This window comes from Egretta garzetta, unplaced genomic scaffold (assembly GCF_000687185.1).
Source record: "Egretta garzetta isolate BGI_Z169 unplaced genomic scaffold, ASM68718v1 scaffold94, whole genome shotgun sequence".
NCBI lineage: Eukaryota > Metazoa > Chordata > Aves > Pelecaniformes > Ardeidae > Egretta > Egretta garzetta.
Genome location: NW_009259683.1, coordinates 3,738,384 through 3,752,988, shown reverse-complemented (window position 1 = coordinate 3,752,988; position 14,605 = coordinate 3,738,384). Strand labels below are relative to the sequence as shown.

General features: G+C 43.7%; 1 protein-coding gene across 1 annotated transcript in view; it reads right to left on the bottom strand.

The window, feature by feature from the left end:
• Window positions 1-2,371: 2,371 nt before the first annotated feature.
• The window catches only part of RFTN1 (raftlin, lipid raft linker 1), an 89,962-nt gene continuing 77,728 nt past the window's right edge, over window positions 2,372-14,605 (bottom strand). Inside the window, exons 7-9 of the mRNA XM_009638588.2 lie at window positions 12,749-12,852; window positions 7,575-7,656; window positions 2,372-4,231 (exon numbers count right to left, since the gene is read on the bottom strand). Coding sequence (XP_009636883.1) covers window positions 3,812-4,231; window positions 7,575-7,656; window positions 12,749-12,852 — 606 coding nt within the window. The 3' untranslated portion in view covers window positions 2,372-3,811. The remainder of the gene's footprint in view (window positions 4,232-7,574; window positions 7,657-12,748; window positions 12,853-14,605) is intronic.

Genomic DNA, 14,605 nt, shown 5'->3' with positions numbered 1-14,605 from the left:
TCGCCGCTAACAGCCTTGGAGACGCAGGAATTGCAGCTACAACTCTTCCTTCAGAGGTGCCTTGGTATCGTTAGCCAGCACTCCTCGCACTTTTGAGAAGCGTTTATCAGTGAGAAATTAGCGTCTGCTCTTCTCGCACTCTGTAGTTCCAGGAGGATGAAATTCCTGCATGAAAAGCGGATCGTGCTTTATTTCTGCCCTGGAACTGGCTCCCTGAGGCAAAGGTAGAGAGTCACGGCAACTGCAAAGAAAAAGGAGCAGAGTACCCAAATGCAGAGCCCTTCCTCTGCTTACCTTGGAGACTGAAGCTGATAGAGGAGCCAGATCAGGCAAAGGAAAAAAAAAAAAGTACATTGTTTTGTACTTAGCTCCGCTTCCATGCCTACTTTAAAGCCACGTTGAGCTATTTCAGTTACACTGTTTTCAAGTGCACAGATCCAATAATCACAGAAATTATGGAAGATGAAGTGCCAGTCAAATCATTTGTGCATTTAACCCCTCCTAGACTCCACACAAACTACTTTCATCGTGATGCTTCAACATTTTGGACTTCCTACCCATCTTAGTTCTACCCCTCTACCCCTGCCCCTCACTGTTTGTTTCAATATAAACCCTGGTTTTCCATCCTTCATTTAATTCAGCCTCGGACATTTCCGTACTTGTCAGAGCTAGGTTTTCTCCTCTGAACTCCTCCCATTTAACAATTGTTGCCTTGCCCGGATGACCCCCTGCTCTGAAGGCAGCATCCCCAACTTCTCCTTTGGCAAGAGGAGGCTCTTGGGACTGATGTACCCACCTGAGTTTTGTTGGTCTAACAAGGACACCAAAGTGCTCGCACATGCTGCAGTGCTCCCCTATCACTTCCCTAGGCGCGTACTCATGGCTGTCCCCTTCCAAGAGAGGCGTAGTGAGATTAGCTTGCCTCCTTACTGGGAGATTCTGTCTGGTTTGGGGAAAAAAAGTAGGTTGGGCTTAAAATGGCAGCTTTCCATGGGAAAGGACAGGGCCTGGCTTCTCTCTCCACCTTCTGCTGGGGGTGACAAACCAGGCTGCTATGGAGCTGGGGCTCAGAGCAGCTGGGGCTTCTCAGGGGAGAGAGAGAGGCCAGGTCTGCAGCCAGACTCCCACTTCGGCTGCTCCCACCTGCACTCTCTCCACTGTTGGCGTATTTCCCCGCCCTGCTCAGGTTTTAAGATGCGGGAGTTAAGCTCTGGCCTGGCCCTTTCCCTTCTCCGTTCAGGCTTCAAGTAAGGTGACAGCTGCTTTTTTTTGTATCTCCTTGGCCACTCTGGCAGTCTTGCTTTTCCAAGCCCCAAATGGCAAAGGCAGCTGAGACACACAGTGTGCGCAACGGCTGCACCGCCTCGCTGCTGTGCCCCAAGCCTGCCTTCCCCAGCCCTCATCCCACCCGCATCACCCAGCTACGGGGCGATGCCAGCTCTCTCCGTTTACTTGAGGCAGGAGTGCAGTGAAAGCACAACTCCAGGCAGCTGAAATAACTTAGAGTGATTTGAAGTCACAAGTTGGAACCATGACTATAAACCCAAACCATTCACCCTTTCTAAACTGAAAACCCATGAGTGTTCTCTTCGAAGCTGCTCCGGCATTTACAAGAACAAAGTCTTATGTCAAGCTTTCGCTTAAACAAGTGCCGCTTCCTCCCAGACCCTTCCATGCTCTGCCAGACTGGTCATGGAAAACCAAGCAGCGGTTCTCTAGCACCGGTAACTACTGTTAATTCAGTAAATTCATCATCACTCAGGGACCCCGAGTTCTTCCTCTAGGGGACAAATTATTGGCAGTTGTGCAAGTACCACAAATAAGAAATCTCCTCACGACCTTTATTTTTCTTTAGTTTTGTAAGCAGTCGGGATCCAGGTAAACAAGGTCAAATTGCAATCCAGTAAACGCTTTCTATTCAAGAGTATTTGGAGAGTTCTTCCTACTACAACACTTTCTACTACTAGAATGTTCATTAAATACAGTTATCTTTTTAAACAAGACTAATGCAAAGCTGGTCCTTGAAATAGAAAACATCGGTAGAGGGATCTTATGCTAATAAAATCTGCAAACAGGTACTTAAAACTGTACAGAGCAGAGACCTTGCAATTAAGTAGAACAACTGAAACAGATTTTTCAGGCTATCCGAATGTCAGTCCAATTTCAAGAAATGGAATGAAATAATTGAAAAATACCACCAGAAATTGAAGTTACTTCTAGTCCTGTGGTTAAACAACTGAACTCAAAATAAAGAACTTGTTAATCAATGAATAAAACACCGCCGCACTTTGCCTGTGTGAAATCGCATGGCTTAGACTGGAGCGCCGCTGCCGCCGTCAGATGGATATTCAAAGCGGTGTGATTTTTTCCCTTCTCTGCACGTTCTGCCAACTGTTTAATTTTTAGGCATGGAAGATGCTTTTGAGCCACTCTGGGCGCACATTTGATCCAGAGCAGAGTTCTTTGTACGGCATTTTGATTTGAACACTAAGGAAAATTATCAGGCAAAAATCAGTCAAGGGAAATAAACAGCAAATAACTTACAGAGCTCTTCCTTCTAAATCAGGGGAATTTAGAAAGTATTTCTAACCTTGTTACCAGATTACTTGACCATTTCTACATAGGGATGAAGGTGGTTAAGAAGAGAGAAACAACTACTTCCTGCATTTTTAAGAACACTGAAGGACTTGGAGAACGTTGGCACAGAAACTGTATTACAGATGTACATTCACTTGTAAATACTTTAATGTAGCTCCAAACATAAAAATGTTGGTAATTTTACAAATTCCACTAGGTATCAGTCCCAAAATACGGATGCTTGTATAAAACCCCCCTCTGTGAAGGTATTTGCATTTTGTAAGGTCATTTGTTGGCCACCAGCCCCTGCTATTTGCGCACAATTTCAGTTCTTTCCCACAACTTATTTTGTAACAGTGAGGAAGTGGTGCACAATCACCCGGACAGGTTGGGAGGCAACGTCCAATTCCAATCCCAGTGAAGGCAGCCACTGAAAGACCTACGCTTTACCTGCTTTCTTGTTTCCCCGTTTTTCTATCTTCTGACACTCCCCCCCCCAACTACTGAGGAACTGTTGGTTGGCAAAGAGAACGTAAACGTGAGCGGAGAGGAAATGGCATTTTGCATTGGAATCGTCTGCCTCACGCACTTGTACCATGGGGGTTGTTTACCCAGTGTGCCTAAAATAGGCACGCGATTTGCTTATTGCTTGAAGATCTGCAAGAGTTAATAAAATTCAGAAGAGAGTATCCTCCGTAAGTATGCTATTTGAGATAAATACAGAGAGCAGCCATCTTACCTAAGCTTTCCAACTTCAGCCTCTTTAAGCCCAAATACCATTTTCATGATGCTACAAGCTTAATGACAAAATAACATATGGCACAATAACTTCTCCAGCAAAGATACGTGGACAAGGAAGTAGCATAGAGTCGAGTCTGACCAAGTGGAACGTTTGCCCTGACCTAGATACAAACCTAGTTTGCTAAGGTCGGTCACAGAAAAACCCGAGTACGTTTTCTGTTCCTGCTTTTTAATTTAAAGTGTAAAGAGATAGCATAGGGCATTTCCCACTCTGTAAAGCGGGCGGAAATTTGCAATTAATTTCTGTGGGTTAAAAAGCCCAGGCCCTGTAGTTACTAAAAACATCGAGATATTGGCGTGTTAAAGCGCAAAGTAAGTACAATGCCAAAGAAACGCTGAATTGAGCAGTGGAGTTAGCGATGGTGATTAGCAAAATCTGTCCTTCTGTCTTGGCAAAGTATCAGCAACTCACGGGATTCTTGAGGCGTAGCTCTTACTCGCAGGCGCAGTCCACGTCCGGCCCTGCCCCGTCCGGTACCGGAGCACAGTCTCCCGCCTCTGCTACCTGATCCGCACCGCAGCCGGGCGTACTCTGGCTGAGGCAGACCTGCGCCCCACTGTCATCAGTATTGCAACCGGCAGGACATGTTTCTTCTGATGCCCCGTCGTGATGGGTGCCTCTGTCGTTGGTCCCAGCTACCTCACCTCCCAAGTCTATGACATCATCCAGCTGCTGTTCTGGATCAGGCCTGGCTGCTGTTGAGATCTGTGCTTCCAAGTTTCTTGTGTTCTCCATGACTTCGAATTCCTGCTTCTCCTCCACCATTTGCTTCTCCCGAGTACTTAATTTAGCCTTTGTGGATTTCTTCATTTGTTTGTTGTGCATGTCTTCTTTGGAGAACCTCCAGTGAAACTACAAATACAAGATCCAAATGTTAAAGACCATTAGAGACAACCTCACGTGGACATTTACTTTCCTGAGTAGAAATGTTTTTATTATTCAGTTTTCATTCAATGACTAATTTGACCAAAAAGACCTGATATTAAAAAAAAAAATTGCGCGACTAAATCAGATGGCTCAAGATCATTTGCACCTACACGTGTATACCTATTCCACAGAGAAAAGAGACTGTGATGCATTCTGCTTCTGCTGTTCCACATGCCTAGTAGGTTCCTCTCCACACGCTACGTCGGCCTAGAGCATCCTGGCCGACAACCTGCACCTGGTGCAAAGCAGGAATATGCAAAGCTGCACAAGTGCAGCGGGAGGAAGCAATCCTGTGGCGTTATTCCTGTGTTCTTCACCGGGTTAGCTGCAGAATACACGACACCCAAGACTATACCCAAGCAGTAAAATATTCCGCAGCACTTGTCTGAATGTTTTTCGATGAGAAAGCATGAAGCTGCCTCTTGCGGCACTCGCCACAGCTGCCATTTCAGAACTGTTTTGACTACTATTAAAAAAAAAACCAAAAACCAAACCAGCAAAAAGGGAACTAGCAGTACCTTGAAATACTGACTCGACAGATGTTACCACATATAAAGGCTGCCAAACAGACCACTAATATGTCTGCTTCAATTTGTCAAAAAATAAACAGACCTTCCCAAGGGAAGCCAGGAGCCAGGCCACGTCCCAGGCCACTGCTGAGCCGCCCTACGCAAGTTTCCTAAGTACATGTGACTCTGCACAACCACTCCTTAGCAGCGTCCCCTCGGAGGGCAACTCAGGGGTGGGTCAGGAGGCGACGTTTGGGTGGCGTAAATAATCTCATCAGGACATTCAGCAAATTCAGCTGTCATCCAAAAGCCGTTTTTTCCAGTGCAACCAGGTCTGTGCCAAAGTGTTCATAAATTTTTGATCTAGCTATTTATTCCTTAATCAAAAAGCCACTCAAAACCTATTAAGTTTATTAGATTACAAAGATGGAGCAACGCTCTTTCCTTCCGCTAGCCAGAAATTAATGTAAAAAGCAAAGGAAAAAAAAAAAAGAAACTGGCTTTCACAAGATTCTTCTTGGTTTTACTTAGAGAAAGCTATCTTTCACTTAAATATTGTTACAGTTTAGAGACAGAGGGAAGAGAACATCTCAGTGCCAGAGCTCAACTGTTTAAAATTCAGAGACACCTGAATATTTTCCTCTTTGATTTGCAGAAGTGCTGGGCACCCACAGATCCCCTTTAACTCAAAGCTCTCTCTGACCGAAGGGAAGATGGGGGCCCTAAACGTGATAAAGATCAAACTGTAGGGGACTCTGCGTGTTACGTGCAGGTGTATCTCTACTCAGTCAGGTATTTACATTGTATGTCACAAAAATGCACACAGCCAGTTTCTGCTGAAATAAGCATCGCTTTTGTGTAAAGTGAATGAACACGATTACCTCAGCACTGACTGAATATTGCACTAGTAAGAGTACTTCTGTCTCACTGAAGAGAAAACTAAGTTGTACCACTCCTTGCGTGCTGCCTTTTCTGCTCCTCTGGCTAAACTGAACAGCGGTTGGTTGGTGTCCATAGATGGGATGGATCAGCTTCCAACACCGAATGCCCTTTTCATATCTATGAACATTTTAGACGTGCCGTATCACGAGGTAAAAAAAAGACCCCGAGAGCCTGTGACGCTGTATGTGCAGAACATTCAGCAACTTAATCAAATGCTGGGTTTGGCATCTTTGAAGTGACTCACACCAACCACTTACAGACGTCGAACTGGTCTTACGTTTCTTTATAACCAACGTACCCCATTTTTCCTTGACCCGTTGGTATGAAAATGTGCTGTAGTAATTTTTGCCCTCAAATATGCCTGTATATTTAACTCTGCCAACGAGTAAATTCTTTGTTTTGTCAACCAAACATTGTCAAGTTAGTTTTTATATCCCCGAATGAAAAATTTAAACAAAGTTTTGAGTCATCTGGATAGTATGTACTTGTTATTATAATAGAAGAAATCAGTATCACACTGATTTCTCTATTTGAAGTCATACAATTGCTTATAGGTTCCCACTTTTTCCATTAAAACCACACACAGTGCTAGGAAAAGGATGACCAAATACAGGCAACTCCAACCCGCATCCCAAGAACCCTTAAACCACCTGAAAAAAAAGAGAAAAAACAAGAAAGATGGGCTTTGTAAGACGTTCACAGACTACTCTGGGCTCCAGCTTCGCTAATGGGAGAGGGTAAATCCTAAATCGCAGTCGTGCTCCCAGCAGTTCTCTCCCACTTCAGTCAGTTCAAACACTCTCCTGGCCTCCACTGTACCTGAAAGAGGACTTTCACAGAACCTGGCTCCAAACTAATGCGGGGTTTATAGATGAAAACTATCTGTAGTCACCCAAAATGTTGGGTAAAATGCTCCTAGTGCTCAGCTCTGCTTAGCATTTCCCATCTGCTGCTCGAGCTCAGCTTCTGCGGGGCCTCAAGGGTGCCGCTCCTTCAGGTGCCATTTGGCTGGCCAGCACGCACGGAAGCACGCAGAGCCAGAATAAAACCCAGGCTGTATTAATGAGCAACCTCTTCAGCAACGTGGTTTCAGAGGTCCTTTCCATACTTCACCTGGCCTTTCTGATCCCTCTGCGCACAGAGGCAAAATCAAGTGCTACAGGAAGGCCAGCACTTCCCCAGTTTCCAGTCCTCCTATTTCCCTCTCAGCTGTACGGTGTGACAGGTTTGGGCAGGGACTCCCACAGCTACACATTTAAAAATGGAAATGGGAATACGTATCTGTATCCACATACCTACATCGTTAGCTGTCAGCTACGTTCTCGGATAATTTAGCTGGATCCAGGGGGCTGGTTTTGGTTGAATTCTAGCAGAATTCATTAACATTCACCCAATGGACAGAAACACCAGCCAAGATCAGGCCTATGTAGGCTCTATCAGAACACGCAGCAAGAAAGAGAGAGCAATTTAAATAGGAAAGACAGGCAGTGGGTGAGAGAAAATAGTCTTGGCTCCACCATGCAGGCAGTGAATATGGGCAGAGAATTTTAGGTCACGTATGGAGGTTTACGGCTGGGCTGTAAAAAGAAATCAGTGTCTCTTCTGCTGCCGTGAGTTCAACAGAGAATGAAATATAAGAGCTTTCACGTCATTGGAGTGTTTTCTGTTTCTTTCATCTGAACGGTTCAATTCCTTGTGTCTTGCTACTGTAGCAAAGAAATGTTGAATAAGCCATTTTTACGTCTATGGGAAATCAATTACAATATTAAAATACCACCAACAAAACCCAAAGAAACCAGGAACTCAAGGTTATTTACCTTAGATTCTTTCTTCTTTGCTTTCTGGGGCAAAGAAGGTCTCTGAAGAAATACAATTTGCTTTGTAGATAAATTCCCCTCCCTGAAAAGAAACAAATGCACACTCCTGAGAATGAATTAAATTCACATCCAGCATCATTCAAAGCGAAAATCCATCTCAGTCATTTATTTCTGCAGGTCAAAGAAGAACAAAATGAAGAATGACCTAAACACTGCCTGTCCCCGGTGTCTTTAAGCAGCCTGATATTTGGGGGGGAGGGGGAAGAACAACTGTTAAGCCTGATAGAGCCTGTCAGCCTGTGACATACTTTTGCTGAATGTTGTAGCATTAGTGTGTAAACACAGAATAAATTGTTTGGAACAAAAAGCAGGAAACCCAAGCGCCCCGGTGCCTGCATGCAGCAGCATCTCAGCCACACCGGAGTGCTCCCTCTCTCCCTCCCGGGGCACGGATCTGGAACGGGGCTGGGTGCTGCCTCCAGGCCTGCAGCACAGCAGGAGGCACAACCAGGTGCCCCCAGCAGTTAGACTGGGTGGGCGCCCTCCTGCACCGTCAACCTGACCTGCGGTACTCACGTCGTAAATGGGATACAGAAAGCTAGAAGAAAACCATATTTACCTTTAAGAGACAGGGCTTACAAATCATAATTTTCCATTCATTCCTATATTTAAACATATATGAAAAACTTAAATACCATTTTTTTCCCCAGCACAGATGGACTTTACTTTTTAGGCTTTTATGTGTAGGAGTAGTCTTCATCTAGATCTCACAAAGAACCGGGCATATTTTTACTCTTTTAAGATAAAAAATCACAACTGATTATATTGGTGTATATATAAATATATTCCCGATCGGTGAAAATCCAGAATGTGCCATCTTCGTGATTAACAAGTGGGATGATTATTTTTCACCACTGTTTCAAAGAGTATTTTTAAATGACTCGCATTTATATTTAAAAACTCAGAATTTTAATAATAGAGAAGTAGACTAGAGAATGGTTACATATGTGAACAAGGCTACCGGAGTAACGATACACTGATCTCACATGGTTCTGCTCAGCAGCATGAGACAAACATCGACGAAGAATAAAATTACTTTTCTTCAAATAGGCAGCGTCTCACTCCAAATGTTATCACAGGTTTTGTCTTTGCTCTAAGAGGAGTTACTGGGAGATCCAGAGCAGGAATTTTACAATCAAGGAGTTGACAGAGAGGCAGAGACAATACCCAGGAAATTCATGCAGAAACCACACTGTCACCTGGCAGTGTTTTACCCGCCAGACACGTGCTTCCTGCCCCACGCGGCTTGTGATGCTCCGAAACCCCAGAGGACAGCGGCAGCGGGGTTTGCAAGGGCAGCTACTGCGCACGTGCAAGGGAATCCATGCTAACCGCACGGGGAATTGCCTGTACGGACTGTGCTCCTCCGACAGGGACTTCCCTGGCCGAAGGCACTTCCCCTTCCTACCTGTTGGTCTTCACGATTGGAGTGGGAAGCACGCACGTCAGCTGCCAGCCGTACACGGCAAGGGAATTCAGCAGCGGAACGTAATCTGTCTGCACTTCAGCTCCCTAGGAAAGAAAAATCAACGGTTAGCATCGTCACTTGGAGTGTGACATTCAGTTTCACACACACACAAAAAAAACCCGCCTCACCATGAAAGAGTGCGTGTGGGGGTTTTCTGGGAGGCAGAAAGGGGTTTTGTACTGAAGTGGGTCATTTTGTATGCTCAGCGAGGCAAGAAGGAAAATGTTCGAAAACATGAGACACAGGACTGATGGCCCGTACATCCCAAACTGTTAAATGACTTTGTTTAAAATGGTAAACATCTGTGATCTTGTTTTTGCACTGCCTGAGTCATCCATCTAGCTTCAGATGACTCCAGACCTGAAGAGGACAAATTCATCATATTTTATCAATTATCTCCCCCCAAGCAAAAAGATATTCAAGTAGTTAAAAAGTGACAACATTGCTTTTCTTGGATTCCTCTCTTGTCTAGGCTACAGTAAATCCTGACGATCTGTACTGAAATCCGTCGGGTTCCTCTACAGTGACGGATCAAAAGCAAAATAGCCAATAACAACAAAAATAAAAGTACAGGTCTAGTCCTTTTATCACCCACAAATACGCATCACTTCCTTGTTAGTTTGCATCAGGAAATCTGTGGGCGAGACCAAAAATGTTGCTTTTCAGTGCAGAAGTCTGGCTCCGGCCGCAGATCTACCCAGCAGAGCCTTGCTAATTCTCTTTCTGCTAGATGGCAAACCCTGGAATTTGCACAGAAAAGAACCACTGGTGACTTCAACAAAGATTGCTCCAGTGAGGTGTCTACTTGCCAGGACTTTCAGTGATTTAACAAATAGAACCTAGAGCACGTTTACTAGTTTTTAATTTTATTAAACACAAAGCAGGCAAATGCTGCTAGTCTTTACAAATATAGCTATATCCCTTTGGAATAACAATTACATTCGCCAAAAAGCCCGGGCACTTACACTGGTTTCATGTACACGCAAGGAGTTTTAGCTGCCAATTCTTAACACTGGGTAAGGCACAATAGTTTTGCAGCTCCCAAAAAATCCATTTATTCCGCAGTAATAAAATAGTCATTTGATCAGAACTAATCCAAATCCTGCTGTAGTTATTTCAAGGTATTTTAGTGAAATCCAAATCTCAGCTATTCCTTTCTTCTAACAAACGTAATTTAGGTCACTTGGTATCTTCATAACTGAAGGACTGCCTGACACTACCCATTAAAAAACCTGATCATGACTACAAATGCAAATAGCTGAAGAAGCTGTATTGCTCCTGCTTAAAAAGGAGAAGGTTTAAAAACTCTATCCCAGAAAGTGCATGCAAGAGAACACTCCACTAATGTTATTTCTGATTTCTGTACGAAGGCTTTCAGGGACTTACAGGGATGCTGCTACTTTCCAACATCAGCACGTACAGACCAGAACTGCTGACTCCAGGAGAGGAAAGAGATGCCCTGCAAGAGGGGAGCAATACCACGTGGCCTTTGACTCACGTCCTCTGATGCGATCAGGGCTTACCCTACAGAATCAGAGTCTCCTCAGACTCCCATTTCCCTCCGTAAGATGGATATTTCTGCCCCCTTTACAGTTTTTAAAACAGTGTCCAAGGGTAATGCAAAAAATATGACATTATCTAGATGCCTTTAAGAGCTAACGCCTCAAGAAAACACATTAATTACACACTGAGATTTATGAGATTGGTCAACAACGCCTTCCAAAAATAAAGACGAAAATATGCAACATGAGCATTAGAATAAGGTCAGAGCATCCACCACCACAAGCCCGCCATGAGGCGCCTGGAAGAACACATAAAAGGATCTGACCAAACATTCCCTCCATCAAACAGTGTTTGTAGAGGGAAAACCAGAAGGCGCTCACTCATTTAGAGGGTGGAAGATTAGCAGGTCAGGAAAGACCGGCACAGCAGACCTTGTTAGTGCCCCAAGCAACATCTTATGTTGCAAAGAGGATTTTTGTTTTGAATTCATTGCCTAAGGTTGGCAATTAGCAAGGAGAACCTTCTCCTTGCATCAGGATGCGCGACAAACGTCAAAAATCAGAGGGAGATTATGGCAATGAGGAAGGACATCAATACCACGCAGAGCTCATTCGGCTGCTGCAGGAGCCAAATTGTTTCAGGGATGACTCCTGCCACAGCCCACGGGCCCCGCAGGCTCTGAGTGGCGAGACATGGCTGGCTTTGGACCTGTCTGACTTGTCAGGATTAAGCATTATCTGCAGCAGATGATGTTGTATTTCACCGTCCCGATGGGCAGAAGGGAAAAGAGCAGGTAAAGCATGTTCAAGAGCGTAAAGTTATCAGAAATTAAAGATTAAAGTCAATTAAGCTTAAAGAAAAATAATAATAAAAAAAAAAATCTGGAAATGTAAAAAAATCTGTTGAAAGAGTGCTGTACAACTGTTACAAAAAGGTGACCTCTTATTTTTCATATGTGCTGGTACCTGACACCACAACCTGTGCATTAGGAGGAAGGAAGCGTGTAAGTTATGCGGAGGTGCTCACCTCTGCCAAGCTCCACATGCTCTTTATTTAACAAGCTCTCTCTGCCTCGGCACAACATTTTGCTGGAGTCAGACACCGCACCTCTTCCCCAGGTCCCTGGGGGAATAAACTACTCCTAATAATGGGCTGCGTTTGAAGATGATGGACAAAGAGAAAGGAGTCACTCCTGAATAAACAGGTGTAATTCATACCGGCTTCGAGCTCCTTACTTGCAAATACGGATAACTGAAGCTTTCTTTAAGACCACGAGAAATTACTTCTCCCTCCCCCTCCTGAACCATCGGTTGTAATCCTATCCCACGACTGGAATTTGTGTGCCAGCAGGAGTCACGGCTATACAGACCCTTAATTGGTGTCATATTAAATGCTTTCCAAAGCAAAAAAGCCTCTAAACAAACAATACACTGGGGATGGGTGCAGAGGAAAAGACTCATCTTGTATTCATTTTATATTTAATACAATAATTAGAATTATTTTATCTACTATTATTTGAGACAATGGAAGTAAAATTTCAAACATACAGTTCCGTAAGGTGGAATTGCAGTGCTCTTTCTAGCCAGCAAATACTGGATTTGAACGCTGGCAAAGGCAGAAAGCATGAGCCAGAGCTCTACTGAAAAAGAAGTGCTCAAATAATGCGTCTCAAACTGGGAGACATTTCATTCAGTGAAAGGGTGGAAAATTTTAATTAACTTGCTTCCCACTCTCCTGTGGATGATAAGTAATCTCTGATCACACCTTGAGTGTCAAGAAGCCAGAGCATATTGAGCTAGGTTTTTCCCCTGACTTGCATCACATGAAAAGAATTCATTTTATAGTTGTACTGTTTGTTTTCAGCGTTTTCGCCTTTCACAGTTGCTTCTGCTCATTAGGGGGAAAAAAAAAAAAGATTAAAAAATGATAACAATAATATCTAGGGCAAGCCACACAAACAACTGCATTAACAATTTTTCTTTTCTTTTTTCCCCCCTACTGCGGCAATTTTAACCACAGCAAGATAATAAACAAAACAACTACTAAGCTCTTGTGAGACAGAAAGAAGTTCTTTAGATATCATTCTTTCCTGGGTTAAGTGAATGTGATTTAGTCCCTGGCCGAAGGCACTTCCCCTTCCTACCTGTTGGTCTTCACGATTGGAGTGGGAAGCACGCACGTCAGCTGCCAGCCGTACACGGCAAGGGAATTCAGCAGCGGAACGTAATCTGTCTGCACTTCAGCTCCCTAGGAAAGAAAAATCAACGGTTAGCATCGTCACTTGGAGTGTGACATTCAGTTTCACACACACACAAAAAAAACCCGCCTCACCATGAAAGAGTGCGTGTGGGGGTTTTCTGGGAGGCAGAAAGGGGTTTTGTACTGAAGTGGGTCATTTTGTATGCTCAGCGAGGCAAGAAGGAAAATGTTCGAAAACATGAGACACAGGACTGATGGCCCGTACATCCCAAACTGTTAAATGACTTTGTTTAAAATGGTAAACATCTGTGATCTTGTTTTTGCACTGCCTGAGTCATCCATCTAGCTTCAGATGACTCCAGACCTGAAGAGGACAAATTCATCATATTTTATCAATTATCTCCCCCCAAGCAAAAAGATATTCAAGTAGTTAAGAAGTGACAACATTGCTTTTCTTGGATTCCTCTCTTGTCTAGGCTACAGTAAATCCTGACGATCTGTACTGAAATCCGTCGGGTTCCTCTACAGTGACGGATCAAAAGCAAAATAGCCAATAACAACAAAAATAAAATATAAGTACAGGTCTAGTCCTTTTATCACCCACAAATACGCATCACTTCCTTGTTAGTTTGCATCAGGAAATCTGTGGGCGAGACCAAAAATGTTGCTTTTCAGTGCAGAAGTCTGGCTCCGGCCGCAGATCTACCCAGCAGAGCCTTGCTAATTCTCTTTCTGCTAGATGGCAAACCCTGGAATTTGCACAGAAAAGAACCACTGGTGACTTCAACAAAGATTGCTCCAGTGAGGTGTCTACTTGCCAGGACTTTCAGTGATTTAACAAATAGAACCTAGAGCACGTTTACTAGTTTTTAATTTTATTAAACACAAAGCAGGCAAATGCTGCTAGTCTTTACAAATATAGCTATATCCCTTTGGAATAACAATTACATTCGCCAAAAAGCCCGGGCACTTACACTGGTTTCATGTACACGCAAGGAGTTTTAGCTGCCAATTCTTAACACTGGGTAAGGCACAATAGTTTTGCAGCTCCCAAAAAATCCATTTATTCCGCAGTAATAAAATAGTCATTTGATCAGAACTAATCCAAATCCTGCTGTAGTTATTTCAAGGTATTTTAGTGAAATCCAAATCTCAGCTATTCCTTTCTTCTAACAAACGTAATTTAGGTCACTTGGTATCTTCATAACTGAAGGACTGCCTGACACTACCCATTAAAAAACCTGATCATGACTACAAATGCAAATAGCTGAAGAAGCTGTATTGCTCCTGCTTAAAAAGGAGAAGGTTTAAAAACTCTATCCCAGAAAGTGCATGCAAGAGAACACTCCACTAATGTTATTTCTGATTTCTGTACGAAGGCTTTCAGGGACTTACAGGGATGCTGCTACTTTCCAACATCAGCACGTACAGACCAGAACTGCTGACTCCAGGAGAGGAAAGAGATGCCCTGCAAGAGGGGAGCAATACCACGTGGCCTTTGACTCACGTCCTCTGATGCGATCAGGGCTTACCCTACAGAATCAGAGTCTCCTCAGACTCCCATTTCCCTCCGTAAGATGGATATTTCTGCCCCCTTTACAGTTTTTAAAACAGTGTCCAAGGGTAATGCAAAAAATATGACATTATCTAGATGCCTTTAAGAGCTAACGCCTCAAGAAAACACATTAATTACACACTGAGATTTATGAGATTGGTCAACAACGCCTTCCAAAAATAAAGACGAAAATATGCAACATGAGCATTAGAATAAGGTAAGAGCATCCACCACCACAAGACCGCC